General features: G+C 48.9%; 5 protein-coding genes across 6 annotated transcripts in view; 2 read left to right on the forward strand and 3 right to left on the reverse strand.

Moving 5' to 3' along the window:
• bace1 (beta-secretase 1) overlaps nt 1-840 on the forward strand; it is a gene marked incomplete at its 3' end in the record, with an annotated part of 16792 nt that extends 15952 nt beyond the window's left edge. The window contains exon 8 of the mRNA XM_084467220.1: nt 756-840. Coding sequence (XP_084323346.1) covers nt 756-840 — 85 coding nt within the window. The remainder of the gene's footprint in view (nt 1-755) is intronic.
• Nucleotides 720-4454, forward strand: pcsk7 (proprotein convertase subtilisin/kexin type 7). The gene is made up of 5 exons (XM_084467086.1): nt 720-1822; nt 1993-2087; nt 2200-2305; nt 2771-2885; nt 3283-4454. The coding sequence occupies exons 1-5, from the start codon at nt 1695-1697 to the stop codon at nt 3592-3594; spliced, it is 756 nt and encodes a 251-aa protein (XP_084323212.1). The 5' UTR covers nt 720-1694; the 3' UTR covers nt 3595-4454.
• Nucleotides 4455-4620: 166 nt separating this feature from the next.
• Nucleotides 4621-10311, reverse strand: tagln (transgelin). Of its 2 annotated transcripts, XM_084467089.1 has the most exons (6): nt 10166-10239; nt 7449-7493; nt 6354-6542; nt 6023-6194; nt 5799-5901; nt 4621-5408 (listed from the first exon to the last, which is right to left on the reverse strand). In XM_084467089.1, exons 2-6 carry the CDS (start codon nt 7458-7460, stop codon nt 5270-5272), a joined length of 615 nt encoding a protein of 204 aa, XP_084323215.1. In that variant the 5' UTR covers nt 7461-7493; nt 10166-10239; the 3' UTR covers nt 4621-5269. The 2 variants fall into 2 exon arrangements, with proteins under 2 accessions (XP_084323215.1, XP_084323216.1); XM_084467090.1 differs by lacking the exon at nt 7449-7493 and having other exon boundaries at nt 10166-10311.
• A 2302-nt stretch (nt 10312-12613) lies between these two features.
• Nucleotides 12614-15423, reverse strand: cbln18 (cerebellin 18; the record flags this gene model as incomplete). Its single annotated transcript, XM_084467087.1, has 6 exons — nt 12614-12748; nt 12982-13062; nt 13621-13712; nt 14305-14436; nt 14879-15058; nt 15324-15423. 6 exons carry the CDS (start codon nt 15421-15423, stop codon nt 12614-12616), a joined length of 720 nt encoding a protein of 239 aa, XP_084323213.1.
• A 3812-nt stretch (nt 15424-19235) lies between these two features.
• On the reverse strand, nt 19236-20497 carry cbln20 (cerebellin 20; the record flags this gene model as incomplete). The annotated part of the gene is made up of 4 exons (XM_084467221.1): nt 19236-19663; nt 19877-20017; nt 20141-20251; nt 20491-20497. The coding sequence occupies 4 exons, from the start codon at nt 20495-20497 to the stop codon at nt 19236-19238; spliced, it is 687 nt and encodes a 228-aa protein (XP_084323347.1).
• Nucleotides 20498-21212: the final 715 nt, after the last annotated feature.

The raw sequence follows: 21212 nt of genomic DNA on the forward strand, positions 1-21212 counted from the left end.
GAACTTTGAAAAAAGTGAAACCAAAATATCTATATATTTTTTTCTGTTTTAATATGTCTAATATGATCTTCAACATGGTAATCGATGCCGTTTTATCACTGTTACTCAAATAGGACTGTCGTCGAGAGACAACAGGAGTAAACATGTGTGGTGTTGATTGGGGCGTCCCATGAGAGGGTTTTGCTTTTCACACACTTTCACTTTCACACACACCTCAGTGTGTGTGTGTGTGTGTGTGTGTGTGTGTGTGTGTGTGTGTGTGTGTGTGTGTGTGTGTGTGTGTGTGTGTGTGTGGTGTGTGTGTGTGTGTGTGTGTGTGTGTGTGTGTGTGTGTGTGTGTGTGTGGCATTTAGTACACAACATCGCTCATTATAACGCTCACACACAACAATGGTACAAACAAAAAGTAACAATGTTACTGTGGGGTGACACACACACACACACACACACACACACACACACACACACACACACACACGTGAAATAAGCAACAGCATCTTTCTCTTCTCCTCCTCCGACTTGACTGTCCCCTGTACGTCCTCCCTTCTTTGGTTTGCTCCTGTGTGTGTGTGTGTGTGTGTGTGTGTGTGTGTGTGTGTGTGTGTGTGTGTGTGTGTGTGTGTGTGTGTGTGTGTGTGTGTGTGTGTGTGTGTGTGTGTGTGTGTGTGTGTGTGTGTGTGTGGAGGCTCCCACAGCTGAAGCTCATCAGGGACGACACTAGGAACATTCTGTGTAACACGCCATAACCCCGGTAGGCCCAGGACCGCCCTCAACCCAGCAGCCGCACATCAAACCTCACGCAGCACGTTGTTCCCCTTCAGCGGGAAACAGGGAGAATAGAGTCTGGCGCTGTGTGTGTGTGTGTGTGTGTGTGCGGTATGTCCCCTGATGCCCACATTTCTCCGCTTTGAGTTCCAGTGCCGTGGTTACGGCGGTGCTGGCTGAGGCCTGTTGTTCTCTCTGGTTGCTATGTGTTCTAGGCTGGCAGCGTTCTAACTCAGCCCGGGGGAAGGCAGCTTCTCCCATGTGACTGCGTGTGTGCAATACGTGCACAACGTATGTTAGCCACCACACTTTATGTATGAGCCACGAAGAGGGAAGTTGATGGGTTGGCCCGTTTTCTAGAGATGAAACAGCTGGGAATGTCATTTTGTGGGTCACACACACACACACACACACACACACACACACACACACACACACACACACACACACACACACACACACACACACACACACACACACACACACACACACACACACACACAGAGCGTCGAGCCCTTTGGGATCAGCGAAAGGCGCTATGTAAATCAAGTCCTGTTATTGTTATTGTACACAGAGAGAAGTGTGTGTCGGTGACACCCACGCGGTTCCCCCTGTCACCGGCTCCCTGGCCCCTCCCAGCTCAGACCGACCATGTGTTGCGTGCTAGCCCTACATGGTCAGGCAGCGCCAGGCCTCACTAGGCGAAGGCAGAGCCCAGGAAATACCAAGGGGTTGCTTCTCCCACTGGGAACCAGGCCAGAGAGCTGACGGTGGTGGTGGTGATGGTGATGATGATGGTGATGATGGTGGAGAGGCGTACTGACGGCTGACGCCCAGAGGGAGACGGAGAGAAACGTTGTGTCGTTGTGTTGACTCTTTTATTTCCCTCGTCGCCTCCAGTCACGGCCCAGGACCTGAGCCAGTCCGGCATGCAGACGCTGGAGCACGTGTCCGTTACCGTGACGATCGCCCACCCGTGCCGCGGCAACGTGGAGATCACGCTGGTGTGCCCCAGCGGCATGACGTCACTCATCGGGGCTCGTCGTGCCCTCGACCGGTACTATTCTCTCTCTCTCTCTCTCTCTCTCTCGCTCTCCCCCTCTCGCTCTCGCTCTCGCTCTCGCTCTCTCTCTCTCTCTCTGCCCGCCCATTTAAAAGAGAATGACGTGTGCTGTTCATGTGTTTACAAAGCGTATCTCCTAGCTGTGTGTGTGTGTGTGTGTACAGGGACCCCTCAGGCTACCAGGAGTGGACCTTCTCCACGGTGCGCTGCTGGGGAGAGGAAGCCCTGGGCGAATACAAACTACTGATAGTGGACCACAGTAAGACACACACACGGCCCTGCTGTCTGTTCCCTGGGTGTGGGGCAGAGGGCGGTGGTGCTGTCCTCTGGTGGCTCACTGTGAGACTGACCCCCCCCCCTGCGCTCCACAGAGACGCCGGTCCCCCTGATGTGTGCCGCCACGGGGACGCTGACCCAGTGGAAGCTGACCCTGTACGGCTCCTCGCTCACCCACCGCCAGGTCAAGGAGAGACGGAGGTCAGCACACGCCCAGACAACACACACACACACACACACAGAGAAGACAACCCGCACATACCCACAGGAAAATGCATGCATTCATACACACACATTTTCACTTGGACACACACACACACAGTCAGAGGCTCATCTCATTGGTAAATGGTCCTCATTTATATATAGCGCTTTTATCCAAAGCACTTTACAGTGTTGTCTGACATTCACCCATTCATGCACACATTCACACACCGACGACGGAGTCGACCACGCAGGGCGACAGCAACCAGCTGGTCAGGAGCAGTGAGGGTGAGGGCGTCTCGCTCAGGGACACCACGACACTAGGAGGAGCCGGGGATCAAACCAGCAACCTTGCGGTTACCAGCGCTACCTCCTGAGCTAATGCCGTCCCTTGTCAGTGTTTGCAAAATGTTAAAAGGTGTCCCTGAGTGGTGGTTTTGAGCTGAATGTCTGGGCGTCTGACAGGCTGGTGGAAGAGGCCATGAGCGGCCGTTACCTGGACAACTACTCTCTGCCCTGCCCCCCCGGCCTGGACGTCCCGCCAGAGACACTCACCCCCTTCTCCTCCAACAACCTCAAGGTAACACACGCACACTCGCACACACACTCATTTTCAGTTTTCTCTGGCTCTGTCTGGTTCTGTCTAACTCAATGAAGGCGTTTGCAAACAGGATAAGCCAATCAAAACAGTGCAAACCTGATACGCCGCTGCTCCATGCCAGCAAGTCATTTTCGTTCATGGATCATTCAGTGTAATCGCCGGGGGTAACGACCGTATCGTTTACCGCTCAGTGTTGCTGACATAATGCATTTCTGGATTCGCCATCTTACTCCTGTCTTCCTTCTCCCCCACCCCACCGTTCTTTCCTATCGCGTGGACACGCGCGCACGCACGCACGCACGCACGCACGCACGCACGCACGCACGCACGCACGCACGCACGCACGCACGCACGCACGCACGCACGCACACACCAGTTCCTGCTGCTGCTGGGCTGTTTCGCCTTCTTCTGGTCGCTGTACTACACGCTGGAGGTGGGGCTGGCCCACCTGGACCTCCAGGACCTGCTGTGCTGGCGGAGGGGCCGCGGCGGCGGGGCCCGCCCGCGGACTCGCAGGGGCCGGCGGCGGGAACGGGCCCGCGGGCTGGACTGGGCGTCGGTGGAGGACGGCGACGAGGAGGGGGAGGCGGAGCAGCAGGAGGACCGGGACTCGGGCATCGTGCTGGACTTTGAGGCCAAGGCGCTGCCCGCCGCCGCCGCCGCCGCCGCCGAGAGAGCGGCCACGTAGCGCCAGGCGCCGGCCACTGACCTTTGGGTCTTCTTTTTTAACCTGCTGTACACGCCTCGCGGCACCATCTCAGGGTCTGACCCCCCCCCTCCCTTTCACCCCTGCTGCCCTTTGCAAGCTGCTGCTCGGTCGCCCCCCCCCCCTCAGCGGGCTGCCCTGACTCAGGGTGACCCTCCAGACCCTGGACTCAGGGTGGACCTGGACTGACCTGCCCTGCATTCCTCCACGATGTGGCCTTCTGGATTAAATGACTCAAATTAGTGTGGGTGGAGGGGCTTGATGTGTGCGAGTACCTGTGGGTTTATTATGTGGAATGGAAAGTAAGTGTGCGCGCTTGTGTGTGTGTGTGTGTGTGAGATTCAGGCTGAGAATCGGGAGGGTACGCAGGGGTGTTGAATGTACGATGTGAATTGAGGGCTATTATGCTATTATCACAACAGTCACCTTGGACTTTATTTGACGTGCACTACTGTACCCTTATATAAAGAGGTATTAATCGTGTGTGTGTGTGTGTGTGTGTGTGTGTGTGTGTGTGTGTGTGTGTGTGTGTGTGTGTGTGTGTGTGTGTGTGTGTGTGTGTGTGTGTGTGTGTGTGTGTGTGTGTGTGTGTGTGTGTTGACTTTCACTCATGAGTTCATCCTTTGAAGTTTTACAGAACTTGACGTTTAATGTGCAGGATTTTAATACTGTATGTATTTTTATGTGATATATATATATATTTGTTTATATAATATATATATACACATATACACACAACTTGTGCCTGGGTCTTCAAGGTATATTAAACTGAGTTAAATGTTTTCTATGCAAAGGAGCATCTGGGTTAAAGTTGGAAGCTGAGGGTTGTCGTGCAAATCCCAGGCGAGCTGTATGTAAATAAAGCCTTGGTGAGCAGTTATCTCCATCCCTGTCAGCAGTAACTCAAACAGTGCTCACACTATCGACGCATACAACCAAGTGTAATGTGGACCCACTCCCATTTAGTATAAAAACAACAGCAGTTCAAAGGTGAGCACGTGATGTATTTCATAGTCATTCTTTTAATTAGACAATGTACAAAATATTGGTGCCGATACAGCATGAAAAGCCATCTCAAAGAAATATTGGATATTACTGAGAATTGTATCAGCGAGAGGAACATGTTTTGTACGACGCCCACGGCCTCTGGCCTCTCGTTCCACAGTGAACTATGTTCAATATTAAAATCATGTTGGCGGGGCAGGATTTAAAGACGCCTTGACCTCTGTCAATGCTGATGTTCAGTCAGTCATTGACGCTGTAGGAATACTCTGTGTCCTGCGCATAGTCCTCATGGTGCATGAGAGGTTAGTGAGCTTAGTTTCTGTGATGGCTGTTTCTGTGAGGGCTACTTCCGTTATCTGCAGACCACTGAAGATGTTAAGATGTCAGGATTGGTTAAGACGTTTTGAGTGGGCGGGCTCTATAAAGGAGATCTGTAGGAGAGAAGAGGCGGGGGGGGGGGAAGCGGGGGGGGGTGGTGGGTGGGGGGGGGGTTAATGGGGTGTTGCTCATCTACGTGGGGGTGTTGCTAGGGACAGTGGGTTAGGGTTAGGCAGTGGGTTAGGGTTAGGCAGTGGGTGTTACGACAGACTACAAAGCCAGATGTCTCCAGAGGAAGGGTTCCTCCGGGACGTGTGTGGGGGGGTCCGGGCGCTCAGAGGATCTGCCGGGAGCTCCCGTAGCTCATGCCCTGCTGAGACGCCCCCTTGTTGGAGCCCATCTGCAGGCCGATCACGTTCTTGCCCGCTTTCATCTGGTCGTCGCTGAAGTCCCTCCTGTTTTCTTGGGCTTTCCTGCAAAAAGGGCCACGGGGGAAATGTAGTCAGCGAATGTGAAATGGAATCCAGCATCGTACGTTAAAGGTGCCATGACGTGCCACCACCAGGTGTGGAGGGATTAGCCGTTACAAGACGTTTTGGAAATCTTCCCCTTATGACATCACAAGTGGGCATGTCCACCTAGATGTGTGACGGATAGATGAGCAACGTCTGCTACAGTCCACCGGGTAGGCTGGTGGACTGATCTATCCAGCACACATCTAGGTGGACTCGCCCACCTGTGATGTCATAAGGGGCAGATTTCCAAAATGGCTTGTAATGGATAATCACGCCACGTCATGGCATGTCATGGGACCGTTAAAATGAACACATCCTCACACTGAGGTCATGCTTCAGGGCACTCACTTGAAGAACCAGCTGGCGTCTCCCCGGTAGGTCCCCTCGTCTTTAGTGACGGCCAAGCTGCCCAGAGCGGAGAGGGTCCTCTGCACGGCGGCCAGGTCCTTACCTGTCCCAGGAGACGGAGCAAAACAAAACAGCCAAGCGTTAGCCGTTGGCCCTGTCTCCGGCTACATGATGGACAAGCGGGGAAGGCCCCGAGCCCGGACGGTCAGGAGGAAGTCCCGTACCTTCCCAGAGGTCCACCGTCTGGAACATGTCCGTCTTGATGACGCCGTACTTCTCGGCGGCGGTGAGGAACTGGGAGATCTGCTCCATCTGTTTGAAGGCCATGGAAGAACTGGCGATCTTCTTGATGGGCTTGTCTCCGGTGAACAGGCTGTTGATCAGCTCACTCAGCACCTGAGGGAGGGGTGGCGTGGGGGTGCAACCAAAAACAACGTTAGAATATTGTCTCACTGTGTACGGGTACATGTTCACAACTATTTTACTTTTACACAAAAATAGAAATGAGCATAGCTACTGGAGTCAAACTTGGCCTATGGAGGCCTTGAAACTCACACATCCGTCCTTCAGCCAGGCCTGGAAGCCGAGCTTCCCCGCCTCGGGCTTGCCCACGCCGGAGCCACACTGCCGGCTGAGCCACTCCACCAGGATCTGCTCCAGCTCGGGGTCGTACTTACTGGCAATCTTATCCTGCACCTGCCGGCTCATGCCGTAGGAGGGACCCTTGTTGGCCATTCCAGCTCCCTGGTGAGGGGGGTGAGGGGGTGAGGGGGATGAGGGGGTGAGGGGGATGGAGGAGGAGAGAGGAGAGAAGGAGGGGAGGGACGGTATATGGGGTAGGGCGGGCCGTAGGTATGGGTATAGTGGGTGTTGTGGGTGAGGGTCAAGAGAGACAGACGTGGGGTGGAGGAAGAGAGAGAGGGGAAAGCCAAGAGAGGGAGTGAAGGACGAGGTGTAAACAGAAGAAAGAGAATCATCCACATGAACATTTTGTATTATTGATTGGATTGGGTTATTGATTATTGAAAGAGGAAGATATGAATCATTTATAATAAGGTCTATGCACACTGTGTTAATCAGTGATGTGTGTGCACACTGCATGTTATTTTTAACCCAGGGTGTTTTAATTCTTCAATTGTGTTCATTCATTTTCACGACCTCCATTACCCAGTACTTCATGGGGGTAGAAACAGCTGGAACATTAAAATGAGACATGCAGATGTAACCAATAAAACACACATGTGCCCCCTGAAGAATACACACACAACATAACGGATCAGCGTCTTAAGCTACTTAAGCTTAAGCTTAAGTGTTCAAAGCAGAGATGCATCAAGGCGTGGACGTTAAGCAAGGCCCTCACTCGGCCGACGCAGAAGAAAAGTTCACAAAGTAGCCGAATCGTCTCCGAATGCACACCAGTTCAACTGACAAAGACGTCCGCCCGAGCCAAAGTGGTGTACAATGGGAGCCCTGTGACATGCAGCCAATCTCCACATACTTTCTCTCTCACTCTCACGCTCACCCCCCCACACACACACACACGCACTCACACACATACACCAACATCCCTGCTAGCATTTTTCCACACTGCTTCGCCTTTGGGCCAACAGCCAAGTGCAAAGCTTGTATCAATGCTGTCTGCACCATCACCTGTGCTGCCATCTTGATGTCAGGTCACTTCAACTTTATGCTTTCCTGAAGGAAGTGGGGGAGGGGAGGGGGGTTATCACCAGTTGTACACCAGAGTAAATATAAAAATGAATTATTTGTAACTAAAGTCGAATTGTTTGTAGATGTTTTTCTATCCTTTGAATCAAAATGTTATTTTCCAGCCGGCATTCCTGAATCGTGATCACCGCTACGATCTTTTGCCAATTTGGGCCTCAGCGGCCACAAGTCTCAGAGCTGTTTTCATCTTTCAAATATAAAACACCTCAGAGCATGGTAGTAATCTCCAGGCATTTGAACCAAAACACAGTCACACACACACATACACACACACACACACACACACACACACTGAAGTCTGCTGCTGCCCAGACTCCTTCTTGGCCAACTTCTACTTTTTCACCATTTCTTTTGTTCTTTTTGTTCTTTTTTTACTACGTTGTCATTGAGTCTGGCAGTGGATTCAGATGGAGGTCATTAAAGGACAGGTTTAGGAACGTCTACCTTAACTGTAAACCTACAGGTAGGTTTTGGATAAAAAGGAGAACATCGTGGAATACAGGCACAGATAGGAGACTTTTCAATGGGAGCAGTTGTTTAAAAATTTGATATTCAAATGTTGAGGTAATCTTTTGAATCAACTCATCAATGGTTTCTCACTAGCTCTGCCTATTTGTCTCTAACCTTCTCCTTCTCCCCCAGTTGCACACACACACAGACAGACACACACACAATGTCTCATTGGACGCGTTCAGAAGAATGAAAGCTTCTGATGTTGTGCTCTATCTTCATAAATAATTAAGTTAACAACCATAGCAAATCGTTTTATCTGCCTTTTGTAGAGCATAGTTAGTGTTGCAACCAATGTGGTGCAACCAAAAAGGAGAGGAGAGGAGAGAGGAGGAGAGGAGAGGAAAGGAAAGGAGAGAGGAGGAGAGGAGGGGACGGGAGAGGAGAGAAAGGAGAGGAGAGGAAAGGAAAGGAGAGAGGAGGAGAGGAGAGGAGAGGAGAGAAAGGAGAGGAGAGAAATGAGAGGAGAGGAAAGGAAAGGAGAGAGGAGGAGAGGAGGGGACGGGAGAGGAGAGAAAGGAGAGGAGAGGAGAGAAGAGGGGAGGAGAGGGGAGGGGAGGGAAGGAGAGAGGAGAGGAGTGTCTAAGTCTCTGAGCGTGTCAGAGTCTGAGAGTCAGTTCTAGCTCCTGCTCTTTGTCTCCAAATCGTTCTATTTTATCCATAATTCCTGACCTCATCCCGACCGATAATGACAGCAGAGAGCTCTTGTGAGGTCAAGTCAGTCGGCCATAGTTTCCATCCCCCTCCCTGTGTGCCCTGGGACCGGTCGTTAGGTTTGAACCCCAGCCCACTGCTTCAGGAACAGTTGTTCACCAGGCCCCTGTGCCCGGGGCGTGGTCCGGTGTCTCCCAGGTGCCATCAAACACAGTCATCGTCCTCATGGTGACGGCAGTGGCCGCTCACTGATGAGGCCGCCGCCACAACGGCCCTCACCCTTCTTTAACCTGACTCGGTGAGCACAGAGCCGGCTGTCCAAACATGACCTCATCCATCCCTGTTTTGATTGTGTCTGCGGCGTTTGTTTCTTGGTCGCTATGGTAACGCTTGGTCTGTAAGTCAACACAGGAAAAAGCCACTGCAGAGCCACAGGCCACAGGCCGAGGGCCGAGGGCCGAGGGCCGAGGGCCGAGGGCTGTGGGCTGCGGCCACACGGTGGCCGGCCTGATGGCACATGAGGTAATGTGGCCCGTAGATGATCCTCTACAGGGGCGGGGCTACGGGCTAACCGCTAGCTACCACATCAGTCGTATTAGATAACCTGTGCACTCTGGTGCTCTGGGAGCACGCTGAGTACACTCAACTCATCTATTCATTCACAAAAAACAAAGGAAAATTCACCTCCAGCGACACAATAAAGAACATCTTAACGTAGTAAAGGTACTTATTTTGACACACAGGCGCTGTATATGTATGGATGGTTGTCCTTTCGTGGATAATGACGGCCTCCCACTGGACGTGTGCTGGGCAGCCTGCGTGCTGCCACTGTACTGGCAGAGCAGAGAGCAGACCTGTGCCCAGATCTCTGCTGGCTCCTGGACTTATCTCTGCTGAACCCTGATGCAATTAGACTGTTGGCTCCGGTCTCTGCCTCTCGTGGTCGGCCCCTGTACATAGCCCACAGTCCCCCTCCCTGGATCAGCTGCTGACACCCGTGTGCATGTGTACCATAGTCATAAAACAATCATGTCCCATGCAGTTCAGCTCATCTCATTATGTCTATTTGCGTACTTGCTGTCGGAAAATGCTGATTAAATATAATAAACGGATGGATAATTTGTTCCACGGTAGGCGACTTCTACAGTTCCAGGGTGGACTACAATCGAGTGTCTGTCCTTTCTGTCCCATCCTCTCGCGAACAACCCAAGTACTGTTTTTGAAATGCATAATGATAACTCGTCCGTGTACTGTAAATGCAGCTGGGAAGAGGTAGTCGTATTATTATTGAATGACCTCTTATTATATATCTATATATGTGACTGACTGACTGACTGACTGGCTGGCTGGTTGGTCAGGAGACCGGCTGATACAACTCGTACACAATCCATCATAAAGTATCCTACCTACAGCCAGGAGGAGTGTTCGTACAGGGACGACAAGAAGCAGTCAAAGTAGTGAGAGAGCATACTTACTGTGTGAAGGAACAGCGGTAGAGTCTGCGGGCGGGAGCTGTGTGTGCGGCTGAGGAGTGAGGACTAGGGGACTAGGTGAGGGTGTATACCAACGCAGGATCCTCCCTCTGCAAAGTGCTGGCTTAAAAGGTCCAGTCAGAGCAAAATGACTTCATTGCCCTATGAAAGAGAGAGAGAGGGATAGAGAGAGAGAGAGAGAGAGAGAGAGAGAGAGAGAGAGAGAGAGAGAGAGAGAGAGAGAGAGAGCGAGAGAGAGTGAGAGAATAAGAGAGAGAGAGCGAAAGGAGGAGGAAAAGGAAACCACATCCTTAATAGGGCATGGCCTTGCTGTCTCTCTATCCCCCCTCTCTCTCCTCCTCTGGGGTCTGGTGAGAGCCCAGCCTTATTTGGGTCGATCAGTGCGGGACCGGGCTGCCAGACGGGGTTTGCTCAGAGTAAATTCCCCAAATACTTTCACCGCAGCCCTCCTCCTACACAGCCACAGCGCCACTTCCACGGCTAGGGAAGGGGAAGTGCTGCGCAAACGGCTCGGCGGAGAGGGAGAGGGACAGACTGGGAGACATACGGGGGAACATACATGAGGAGGGAGGGAGGGAGGGAGGGAGGGAGGGAGGGAGGGGGGAGAAGGAGGCTGGAGGAGGCTGCGGTCGTGGTGACTGATGGTCATCATGGTGGGAGTAGAACATTGTTAGTGCAGGTTAGACTAACAACAACACCGTTCAGTCAGTGTCGTGTGCCTCACCAGGAACCCAGCGGGGGTACAGGGTGGTGGGTTGGCTTTGTTGTTTGGCAGGTTAGATGGTTGGTTGAGTGGTTGGTTGAGTGGTTGGTTGGTTGGTTGGTTGGTTGAGTGGTTGGTTGGTTGGTTGGTTGGTTGGTTGGTTGAGTGGTTGGTTGGTTGAGTGGTTGGTTGGTTGGGTGGTTGGTTGGTTGGTTGGTTGGTTGGTTGGTTGGTTGGTTGGTTGGTTGAGTGGTTGGTTGGTTGAGTGGTTGGTTGGTTGGTTGGTTGAGTGGTTGGTTGAGTGGTTGGTTGGTTGGTTGGTTGGTTGGTTGGTTGGTTGGTTGGTTGGTTGGTTGGTTGAGTGGTTGGTAAGTGGTTGGTTGAGTGGTTGGTTGGTTGGTTGGTTGGTTGGTTGGTTGGTTGAGTGGTTGGTTGGTTGGTTGGTTGGTTGGTTGAGTGGTTGGTTGGTTGGTTGGTTGGTTGGTTGGTTGAGTGGTTGGTTGGTTGGTTGGTTGAGTGGTTGGTTGAGTGGTTGGTTGGTTGGTTGAGTGGTTGATTGAGTGGTTGGTTGGTTGGTTGGTTGGTTGGTTGGTTGGTTGAGTGGTTGATTGAGTGGTTGGTTGGTTGGTTGGTTGGTTGGTTGGTTGGTTGAGTGGTTGGTTGGTTGGTTGGTTGAGTGGTTGGTTGGTTGGTTGGTTGGTTGGTTGAGTGGTGGGTTGGTTGGTTGGTTGGTTGGTTGGTTGGTTGGTTGGTTGAGTGGTTGATTGAGTGGTTGGTTGGTTGGTTGAGTGGTGGGTGAGTGGTTTTAGGAGGATTGCATGTATAAAGAATGAAGAGGAGAAGACTCTTTGATACTTAAGATGGGAATGACACACACACACACACACAGATGCCTCCAGGTCTCTGCTGTCATTGAATGCCGTTGGTATATGTCATCGTTGAAGTCCATTTTATTGTTGTATTTTCAAAAGAAGTTCATATTATGATGTTTGCAAGGCATGATGATGATGATGATGATGGCATGCAAGGCATGCCATGCATGACATGTTCAAGGCAACTAGTGTGTGTGTGTGTGTGTGTGTGTGTGTGTGTGTGTGTGTGTGTGTGTGTGTGTGTGTGTGTGTGTGTGTGTGTGTCCTTCTCTTCATCACTGGGCCATATTGTTTATACCACTAAAGGTATTTACTTACTCCGAGTCCCGCTGTTGTTTATAATCATTTATGGAGCTCTGCCTTTGAAGACACTCTTGTTTATAATCCTACTGTATACGGTCATAGGCCAAATATAGCAGCATTAGGGCACAGGCTACTGTATGCACCTTGGAATGTATGTACGTTTTGGTGTGTGTGTGTGTGTGTGTGTGTGTACCTATGTCTGTTTTAAGTTTAAATAACCACCATTTGCTCTACACAAAAATAAAATTCAACCATTATCATGAATCACATTTAGTTTTATTATTGTGTTTATTATTGTTGTATTTCCAAAACCCTTTCACTGTACATTGCCTTTTATCACCTGCCACACGTTTCCTGTTAAAATCCAATCATGTAGGCCTATGTCATGCATTTTCTGTACAGTTTCTTGGATACCGTTCCTTAAAGAGTCATAAACCGAATCGATTGCTCCCACACGGGACTTATTTGCCTATGATGTGACTGGTTTCCACCTCCGTTATCCCACCCCAGCCCCTTCTCTCGCTGTCCAGTGTAGATCTCCAGCTAGCGTGGCTAATCCTCATCGTTAGGGTACACGAGGTAGCCGGAGAAATGGTTGTAACCACTTCTAGTGTTTCCAGCGAGGCTTCTCCCGGACACCATCTCCATGTAAACCTGGCAGCCTCTCCGCAACTGCAACACCACCACCTGGTGGACACATGCGGCACACCACGGTGTCGCCAATACCGCTTTTTTTTTTTTCTTCATGCAATAAATTTTATCAATCCATGTTTTAAAATAGAAACACATATTTCTCACTGAAATGTACACATTGTTAATCTAATACTGCCCCAAACCCGATAACCCAAGTGCGATGCGCTAATTACTTTATTGTAACCCTTTGGAAACAACGTGACGTGTATTCAACACCGCTGTCGTACCTGGGACCCGTTGTCCTCCATGTCCTCGCGGTTGTCCTCCCAGGTGGACGCCACGACCCGTCCGTTCATCATCAGTCGGACCTGCAGACAGGAGCCCAGGCGGTGGTACTTATTACCACTGTGTTAAATGTAGTTTCTCTTATTACTTTATTTTATTATTATTAATTATTATTGTGATCTATGCTGCTTATTTTTACTTACTTTTTTAATATTTGTATTTTTACTTATCTTTATTTACTTGATTTGTATTGTTGCTGCTATGTGGCTGTTGAGGAACCAAGCCTAAGGATTGTACTCTTGTGTACAATAAGATGTAATAAAGGTAATTATGATTCTGATTCTGGAGAAGGCAGGCTACTCGCGTATAGTAGAACTAGTAGGCCTTAGGCCTACTACCACCAGAGACCTGTCAAACGCTTATCTCGTCTCTACAGTTCATTTACTCGGGTCAATCATGTTGGCACAAAAATAAAACGGGGGAAAAAGTAAAAGAAAAAAACACCCCTCTATAAACATGCATAGAAAAACTCATGTTCTACTCGCATAGTTGTCTATTAAAAAAAAAAAACATTGAAAAGCTGAAAGGAAAGCGAGCCGAATGTGCGTTATGGGAGGGCAGTAGGTGTGCTGCGGGCCTACGTTGTGGTAGAGGCGCGCCCCCGCGGCCCCGGCGCTGGAGTACACCCTGTAGGCGAAGGAGTACACGCCCGCACGAGGCGCGGTGAAGATTCCTGGTGACAGGGGACCAGGGGGAGGGTTATTGCTGAACAACTCATTTGATCCTCTGTGGTATCGCCGTGTCGGGCGTGAGGTGTGACTGAGAGGTAAATGTTCAACACGTGGTTTATTCCAACAGAGACACAAGGTCAACGAGCATCCGTCGAACACAGCTGAGAATTCAGTTCATATTGGAAGTGGGCGGAATGGTAAATAAGCCACGCCTACAGGTTTTAATTGACCCAGGTAAACCTTGGTCTGTCTTGGTTTGGGCGGAAATGGCAGAGAGGCCATGTTTGTAGTGACTAACTTCTTATCTAAACTCATAAAACCTTTTATGGTGTTGTCCACTATGTGGAGAAGAAACCATTCATAACTTGTGTTAGCTTGAAACATGTCATCAAAAAGAAGCATAGACTAAAATAATTGACATCATTAGCGAGGGCCTGAGCAGCTAACACGTGACCACTTTACACTGGGCAAAACGATTATGTCTTAAGATAACAATTCAGATTTATTTTGTCGTTCTTTTGGATTTGCGGCAATGACGACATATTGTGTTTGTGTGTGTGCGTGTGTGCATGTGTGTGTACAGCTTTGTCTTACCCAGAGCAGGGTTATATCCACGGCCATCGTTAGTAGCAATCGCGGTGTAGGGAATGGGAACATTTGTGGTGAAGGGACCAAAAGAATCGGATCTTGCAGCCATGCTGGCTGAAAAGGCGATGTGGGTATCTTCTAAGAGACAATCATGGAAATAAAGAGAGAGAAAAAGTCCAAATGATATATAAATGTCTGCCCAATGCATCATGTGCATTGGGCGCAAATGCGTGCACGTAGCCTTCATCAGGTATGCACGTACAATGCGCGCACACTATTTGACATCTTACCCACATCAACATGCCAAAATGGCGAATTCTGGCGATTTAGATTGAACATATAATTCTAATTTTATATATGTGAAAAAGGGACATGAAAATTCCAGTGCATTCTGGAGTTTTGTTTGTTTGCTTAATCTTTGAAAATGAAGCAATGCTCGAGTTAAATCTGGAACAAGTGAAGCACGTTTTTCAGCGGCAAAAGTTTACAAACGAGTGGGTGATGGGTTGGTTGGACTCATTCTTTTTAAGTTAAATTTCCTCAATATGGTTATTATTGAGGTACCCCCCGCAGGCTGTACCTGTGAAGGCTTCTGTTTTCATCTCTAAGTCGTTGAGCTCAGTCCTCAAGGCCACCAGCCGGGTGTAAATGCTGTCCTCCATGGCCATGAACTGCTTGGCCCCACAGCAGCAGTCCCTCTGCCTGAAGGCACAGTCGCACCCCCAGTTCACGCCACAGCTGATGGGCCCCGGGAAGTTGACTGGGAACAGAGGGATGGATGATGGAGGGAGGGTGAGGATGATCCCCCAAATGGTTGAATATGTTTGAAAAAAAGAAATGTAGTGGTGTCAGGCCTATGTAGACGGCCAGTGATGGAATCTCAATGTAGTCCAGTGAAAACATTTTACATTGACAGAACATTGTTTCCTGCTGTCCAAATATCAACCTCTCATTTTGGGTGAAAAATGAGAGGTTGAGAAAATCAGATTTTTGTTGTTGATGAGGGTGACAAATGGTTTCCTTACTTGCTGTGTGTGCCAATAAGTCGATAGGGCTGCCCATGGCATGGACAGTCGTGCAGAGGCACAGCAACCCCCACACGCTCATAAGCGACAATGCAACCATCTTCACCTGCAATCATGCAGTCGGGGTTAATTCTGATTTTCAGGATTATATCTTTTCAAATATCTGACCAGTTTCTGACAAGTGTCAGAAACTCAGTTAAAGTTCTTTAACTGAGAGACACTTTCTTAGTCTGTATCTTCACGACCATTCTAAGATACATGACCTTTGACCCTTCATTTGGAACCACTACCCCCTCCCCCCCCCCACTACGTTTTGCAATTTAAAGCATTAACATTAACATTAACATTAACATTCTTAAAACAACATAAAAGGGAAGTGTTAATTATGTTGTGGAATTATTAAAAATAGGCCTTGAATACAATCGAAACCATTCAACTAAGAAACCATATATTTAATCTAAGAAATTCCACTAAAGAAAGGAATTTGCAAAATAAGAAAACTGTGCCAAAACGTCCAATTTAGAGCAACAGAAATCCACCTTCCGTTTATTTTAATTATTTTATAATCAGGCATGCATGGTTTTAATGACACAAATATTGACGCATATCTACGGAAGAGGATTAGGGCCACGTGTGATTTTCTTTTTTGAGTTCTGAGAATAATAAAGTCAGGATTCAGAAAATAAAGTCAGAATCCTGTCTTTAAACTCAGATTTTTTTTTTTTTATGTGGCCCTAATCCTCTTCAGTACATGTCTGATTTTGTAATAAAGAAAGGAAAACTGATTTTAGAGCAGTAATTAATGCACTTACTGTACGGTTCGGCGCTGTGTCCTTGATATAAAGGGAGGGAACAGCTGTGAGAGTGTGAGAGGTCTGCTGTTAGCACGAGTCCTGCAGCTATGAAGTACGCAGGGCTGGCTTTGACCACTTATTGATGCATGTCACATGACCTGATACAAGTGAATGACTGTACTCCCAACACACATTCACTAACTAACGCGCGCGCGCACACACACACACACACACACACACACACACACACACACACAGGTCTTCAGTGCTAGGGGAACACTGATACCAAAGCCCCTTTCACAATGGGGAGGCAACACCCTGTTAACATATAACGTTTCCTTTAATGTGACAAGACGAGAACCTCTGTTGAAAAGCCTTTTTCCCTCATCAGCAGATATTAGTGGGTCGCTGGGTATCTGATTGCCATCATCTCAGCGGAGCACAATGCTCTCATGGCGTTGGACAATGCTCTAATGGCGTCGGACGTGGGGGGCGATAGCACCTGATGAGCCGTCGGATAACTGCTATCAGTTCATCAGAGGAGGCCTGCGTTGGTATATTGGTACACAACATCACCTGGTTCCCAAGGTAAAGTGGAGCGACCAAGACGGGTGATAGGACCAAGACAAGACAGGAGGGAGGGTGGGGGAGGCAAGGGGAGGATGGGTCGCTGCTGACGGGGCCATCATCGCTGGGAGCTTTTGTTCGATCCCACTTGTTGTTGCGTGTGAACTAGTCATTGATTGTGAGCCTTAGCTCGTCCCACATGTGAGTGCGTCTGCAGTCTTCAAATCTGTAAATGGGTTGCTGGTTGGAGAATTAAATGCCTTAAGTGCCTTGAGTAAATTACAAACTCTACTCTACTACTAAATTCACAAAACATTGATACATTTGTAGATGGTTAATACTTTGTCGGCCTACCTCCAGTGGACATAACTAATGTGACTTGGACTCAAAGACAAATTTGAATATGAAACTCTGGAGAACACTTTAGAGTTCAAACATCAAGGTTTTCTTTAGCCTTCAGGAGGGTTCAATGGAGTCAGCAGGATCAGGACCACCAGGTCCTGATCGACCCGTAGGACCCTCAAACAATTATTAACAGCCACACACAGCAGGGCACCTCACTGTCATCGTGTCACTAAACAGAGTCAATGTGTGTAGGGTTACCAAACCTAGTTATAAAAGAAGAAAGAAAAGAAGAAAAAGAAGAAAAAAGTCTGTGTGTACCAATATTGAACTGTTGTGAGTGAATGGAGATTTATCGCTGCACGGGCAGCGGTCCCACGGCCACACACCCAATTCTTAAAGCCAGCAAGGCAACCTAACACGGTTCAAATTGTGTGGAGCGAGCAACACAGAAAGTCAATCTGATCGTGTGAGGTGACTTTTCTTGTGGTTCTCTTATAAATTGTAGTTTTTATATATTGCATTGTTGGTCCTTAAAAGGAAGGCATTCAAATTGACTACCAGACAGACCAAACTGACCGGTAGCCATGTATCAATATGGTGCATATATGAATATGCCGGTCCTTGGAACAAAAAATGTTGGGAACCCCTGGCCTAGACAACCGAGTGTTTATACCAGGGGCTGGCCGGCCACCACCTGAATGGTCGTCTTAGAAGATTCTTTATTCGTCATTGCACAAGCACTATACACAAAAAGTGATTTCTGCATTCATCCCATCACTAGGAGCGGTGGGCAGTGCAGCGCACTGGGACCGACTCCAGGTGTTCTCCCTGGGTCAAGCACAGGAAGAATAACCTCCCAGTAATGTCTTCTGGTGTGGGAGGACACCAGAGCACCTGCTGGGAACCCAACATGGGCAGGACACCACCACTGTACTGGGAGTCAGACTGGTCGTCGTTCTGGTAGTTAAACATGACGTTTTAATGGTGTTCCTATACTGGCTATAGCTATACTGGTAGGTGTACTGGTCGTCAAACTGGCTGTTGTCACACGTGACAGCAAACCAGTCCCGCTGGCCGTAGTCCTACGTCTGTTTACTATGGGGAGCTATTGTAAAACCAAGTGAAAGACACATGGCCGTCAATAAACTTTATTTTACTTAATTTTTACTTAATTATGCCTTGACGTGATGTTTTTAATTAAAAATACGAATCAGACCACTTCCATTGCTCTGGTGCTGAAGGACCTTCTGCGATCCCCTGAACCAACCAAGGACCAGCTGGTTTCAAAACATGCAACACAAAAAGCTGGAGGCATTCTGAAATTGAAATTTGTCTCAGAAACATACAGAAACGGGCACAGTCAAGTCGAAACAGACTTTCAAAACTTTCTATTGAGACATTTATCATCATAGAAGAAATTTGATCAACTAAATATAAAAGATAACGATTGGGAAGTGGTTTCCATCTCCTTGGCTGTCATATGAGCTGCCTTATGTGTGGCCCGTCTTCAACCAAACCTTCCAATCCCCGTCATCATGAAGGCCAGAGGGGACTCTCACATTTCTTTGATGACTGTATCGTTGCGGTAATGTCATATTTGTAATATTGTGATAATATTTTATTGTATATTGTCTTATTTATCAAAACCACCGAACCACACAGGAGCTGCTCTCTGAATATGGTGTTTTTGATGTTGGGGAAGCCCTGGCTCTAGGTTCAGCATCACCTGACCTTGTGTCAAAAGTGCCAATGAAGCAGTGTTACTCCTAATGGAAAAAATGTAAGCCTATTTAAACTTGCTACTCAAGTGTATGCTGTGTGTTTCCGACGTCACGGCTACTGCACCTTATCCCTTATGAATCTCACAAAGTAAAAGACAACGTCAAACACGGTTTGAAGAATAAAACCTTGATTTATTCATTCTGAATTGACACAGATGCAGAGGTGGCCTACACATGTAACGTATGTTCACCACAGAGCAGGCCTACACACCACCTCATCTAGGACCCCGGCCCCGTCTGTATCGAACCTACGCTAAGATCAAATAAAACAAAACACACAAGCACTAGGAGGAAGGAAGTCAGGGGGGGGTGAAGGCACACACACACGGCAAGATGGAGTCAACCTCAAGATCACCGAGAACAGAGAGAGGGCCCGGCGGGAAGCGCCTGCAGTCATGGAATGTTCCGTGACGGCCCGCTCGGTCTTAGTCGGTGGGGTACAACAGGACGCCGGTGAAGGTGTTGTAGTGGTTGCCGTTGTCGCACAGGAAGCAGCCTTGGGGCAGCATCACGTACACCCTGTCTCCGGCGGACAGCTTCAGCGCCAGCACGCTGGTGCTGCTGTCCTCCTGGTCCTGGCTGTTCTGCTCTTTGAGGATGGAGACGGCCGCGTCGTTCACCATCATGGTGGCGCAGGCCGCCAGGCGGGAGCCGGCCGAGCCGGCGTCGCTGTACACCGTCAGGGAGAGACTGTACACGCCGGAGCGGGGGGCCACGTACATGCCGGTGACAGGGTTGTAGTTTGCACCCAGGTTGAGGAAGACGTGCTGGTAGACGATGACTTGGTTGCCGACGAAGGGCCCCAGGCACCAGCGACGGTCGGTGAGCGCCACGGAGAAGGCACTGCGGCTGGCTGGGGGGGGGGGCGAAGGATGAGCGTGAATTCATTGAATTATTATTAACAGAGGAAGAGACATTTATGCCTCTTTAAAGTATTGCACATGTTGTAACAAATCTCATTCTCTCTCACACACGCACGCACGCACGCACGCACGCACGCACACACACACACACACACACACACACACACACACACACACACACACACACAAACAAACACACTCACCTCTCATGTTGTCCAGCACCATCCTGGTCTCCCTCAGGCTGTGCTGTAATTCACCGAGGCTCATGTTGAAGAACGCCTCCATCCTGTGCATCGTCTGCTGCATGAGGCAGCAGCCGCAGGAAGCGGTGTCTGTGAGGCACACTGCACACAACACACAACACATACGTCTCACGCACACATGGAACTGGCTGAGGACATGCACAACGCACCTCTGTTATTCCACTGCAGACACGGTTTGATTTATTTGGTTTCCTGTTGCTTTACCGTTTTCTGGTGGGATTTCTGAAGGGATGACCGCTCTTGGTCCATCCCAAGAGTAGTTGTTTGACTGTACGCTGGAGACATAGCATACCAGTAGAGCGAAGAACGCAATTGCTAGAAGAAGGAGATAAGTAGAGTTACACAAGTTTATAGATTCTAATCAATTCTATGTCAGGGACATCGTGGGTCACTGGTGTGACCGTCAAGACACTCTTTGGCCTATCTACCTAGGATTCTTTTTGACAAATAGGATCATGGCCTCTGCTTTTACCAGTGCTACGGCCGTGTCTCGTACCTCTTACTGTCTCTATCAGTAAAGGTGGTCCTTCACAGAAGCCTCCCGTTCACCTCACCTTTCATGTTGGAGGTGGTCTTCGATGGCGCCCAGAGAGGAGTCACGGTGGTGGGAGCAGATGAAGTGATGGAGAGAGCAGCGTGAAGGGCGTTATATACACCACTCAACGGGCTTCTTCCGCCCCTTTTCTTTCTCTTTTTCCCCTTCATCCTTTCACAACACACCTCTCTCTCTATACTTGGTATCTTGGGATTTCCTGTTGCCTTTTTTCTTTGGAGGGAGTTTATGGAAACCTCCACAGATAAATGTGCACGCGCACATACACACACCAGGGCTTTCTCTGTTAGATGTAGGCCAGGTATTGTCCTCTTAGTAGGGAGTGGATTAGTGTGTGCACGGTTTATCTTCTTCCCATCCTCTTAAAAATACACTAACTTGCCTGCCTCTGTATTACGGGTCCATTTGTGCATTTGCTTTATTGTGTATCCATGATTTTGCAAACGTAATAGAATAAAGATATTTAAAGTGTAGCGCACTGTGCCAGCGAAGGATTTTAGAGTATACTAAACATATAGATTATAACAGCAGATTGACGTTGTGGCCACTGATTTAGTAATACAGGCTAATACAAATGTGAAATCAAAATCATTGGGAAGACACACTACCTGGTACAGTATCAACTCAATGTGGTCAGGCCTCACACACTGACACCTTACTAACAAAAACCCATGGGGACTATTTACTATTTACTATAACCTTTTCTATTCAACTCGTGTTATG

The sequence above is a fragment of the Micromesistius poutassou genome, assembly GCF_964030765.1.
Source record: "Micromesistius poutassou genome assembly, chromosome: 4".
NCBI lineage: Eukaryota > Metazoa > Chordata > Actinopteri > Gadiformes > Gadidae > Micromesistius > Micromesistius poutassou.

Excerpts from the sequence above, each read along its gene's own strand:
- tagln (XM_084467089.1), bottom strand. Across the intron at positions 5,902-6,022 it reads GACGGTGGACCTCTGGGAAG|GTAAGGACCTGGCCGCCGTG; the intron begins GTACGGGACTTC and ends CTCCTGGGACAG. Across the intron at positions 5,409-5,798 it reads GACGCCAGCTGGTTCTTCAA|GAAAGCCCAAGAAAACAGGA; the intron begins GTGAGTGCCCTG and ends CCCTTTTTGCAG.
- pcsk7 (XM_084467086.1), top strand. The coding sequence starts at position 1,695 with ATGCAGACGCTGGAGCACGTGTCCGTTACCGTGACGATCGCCCACCCG. Across the intron at positions 1,823-1,992 it reads GCTCGTCGTGCCCTCGACCG|GGACCCCTCAGGCTACCAGG; the intron begins GTACTATTCTCT and ends GTGTGTGTACAG. Across the intron at positions 2,306-2,770 it reads CAGGTCAAGGAGAGACGGAG|GCTGGTGGAAGAGGCCATGA; the intron begins GTCAGCACACGC and ends GGCGTCTGACAG.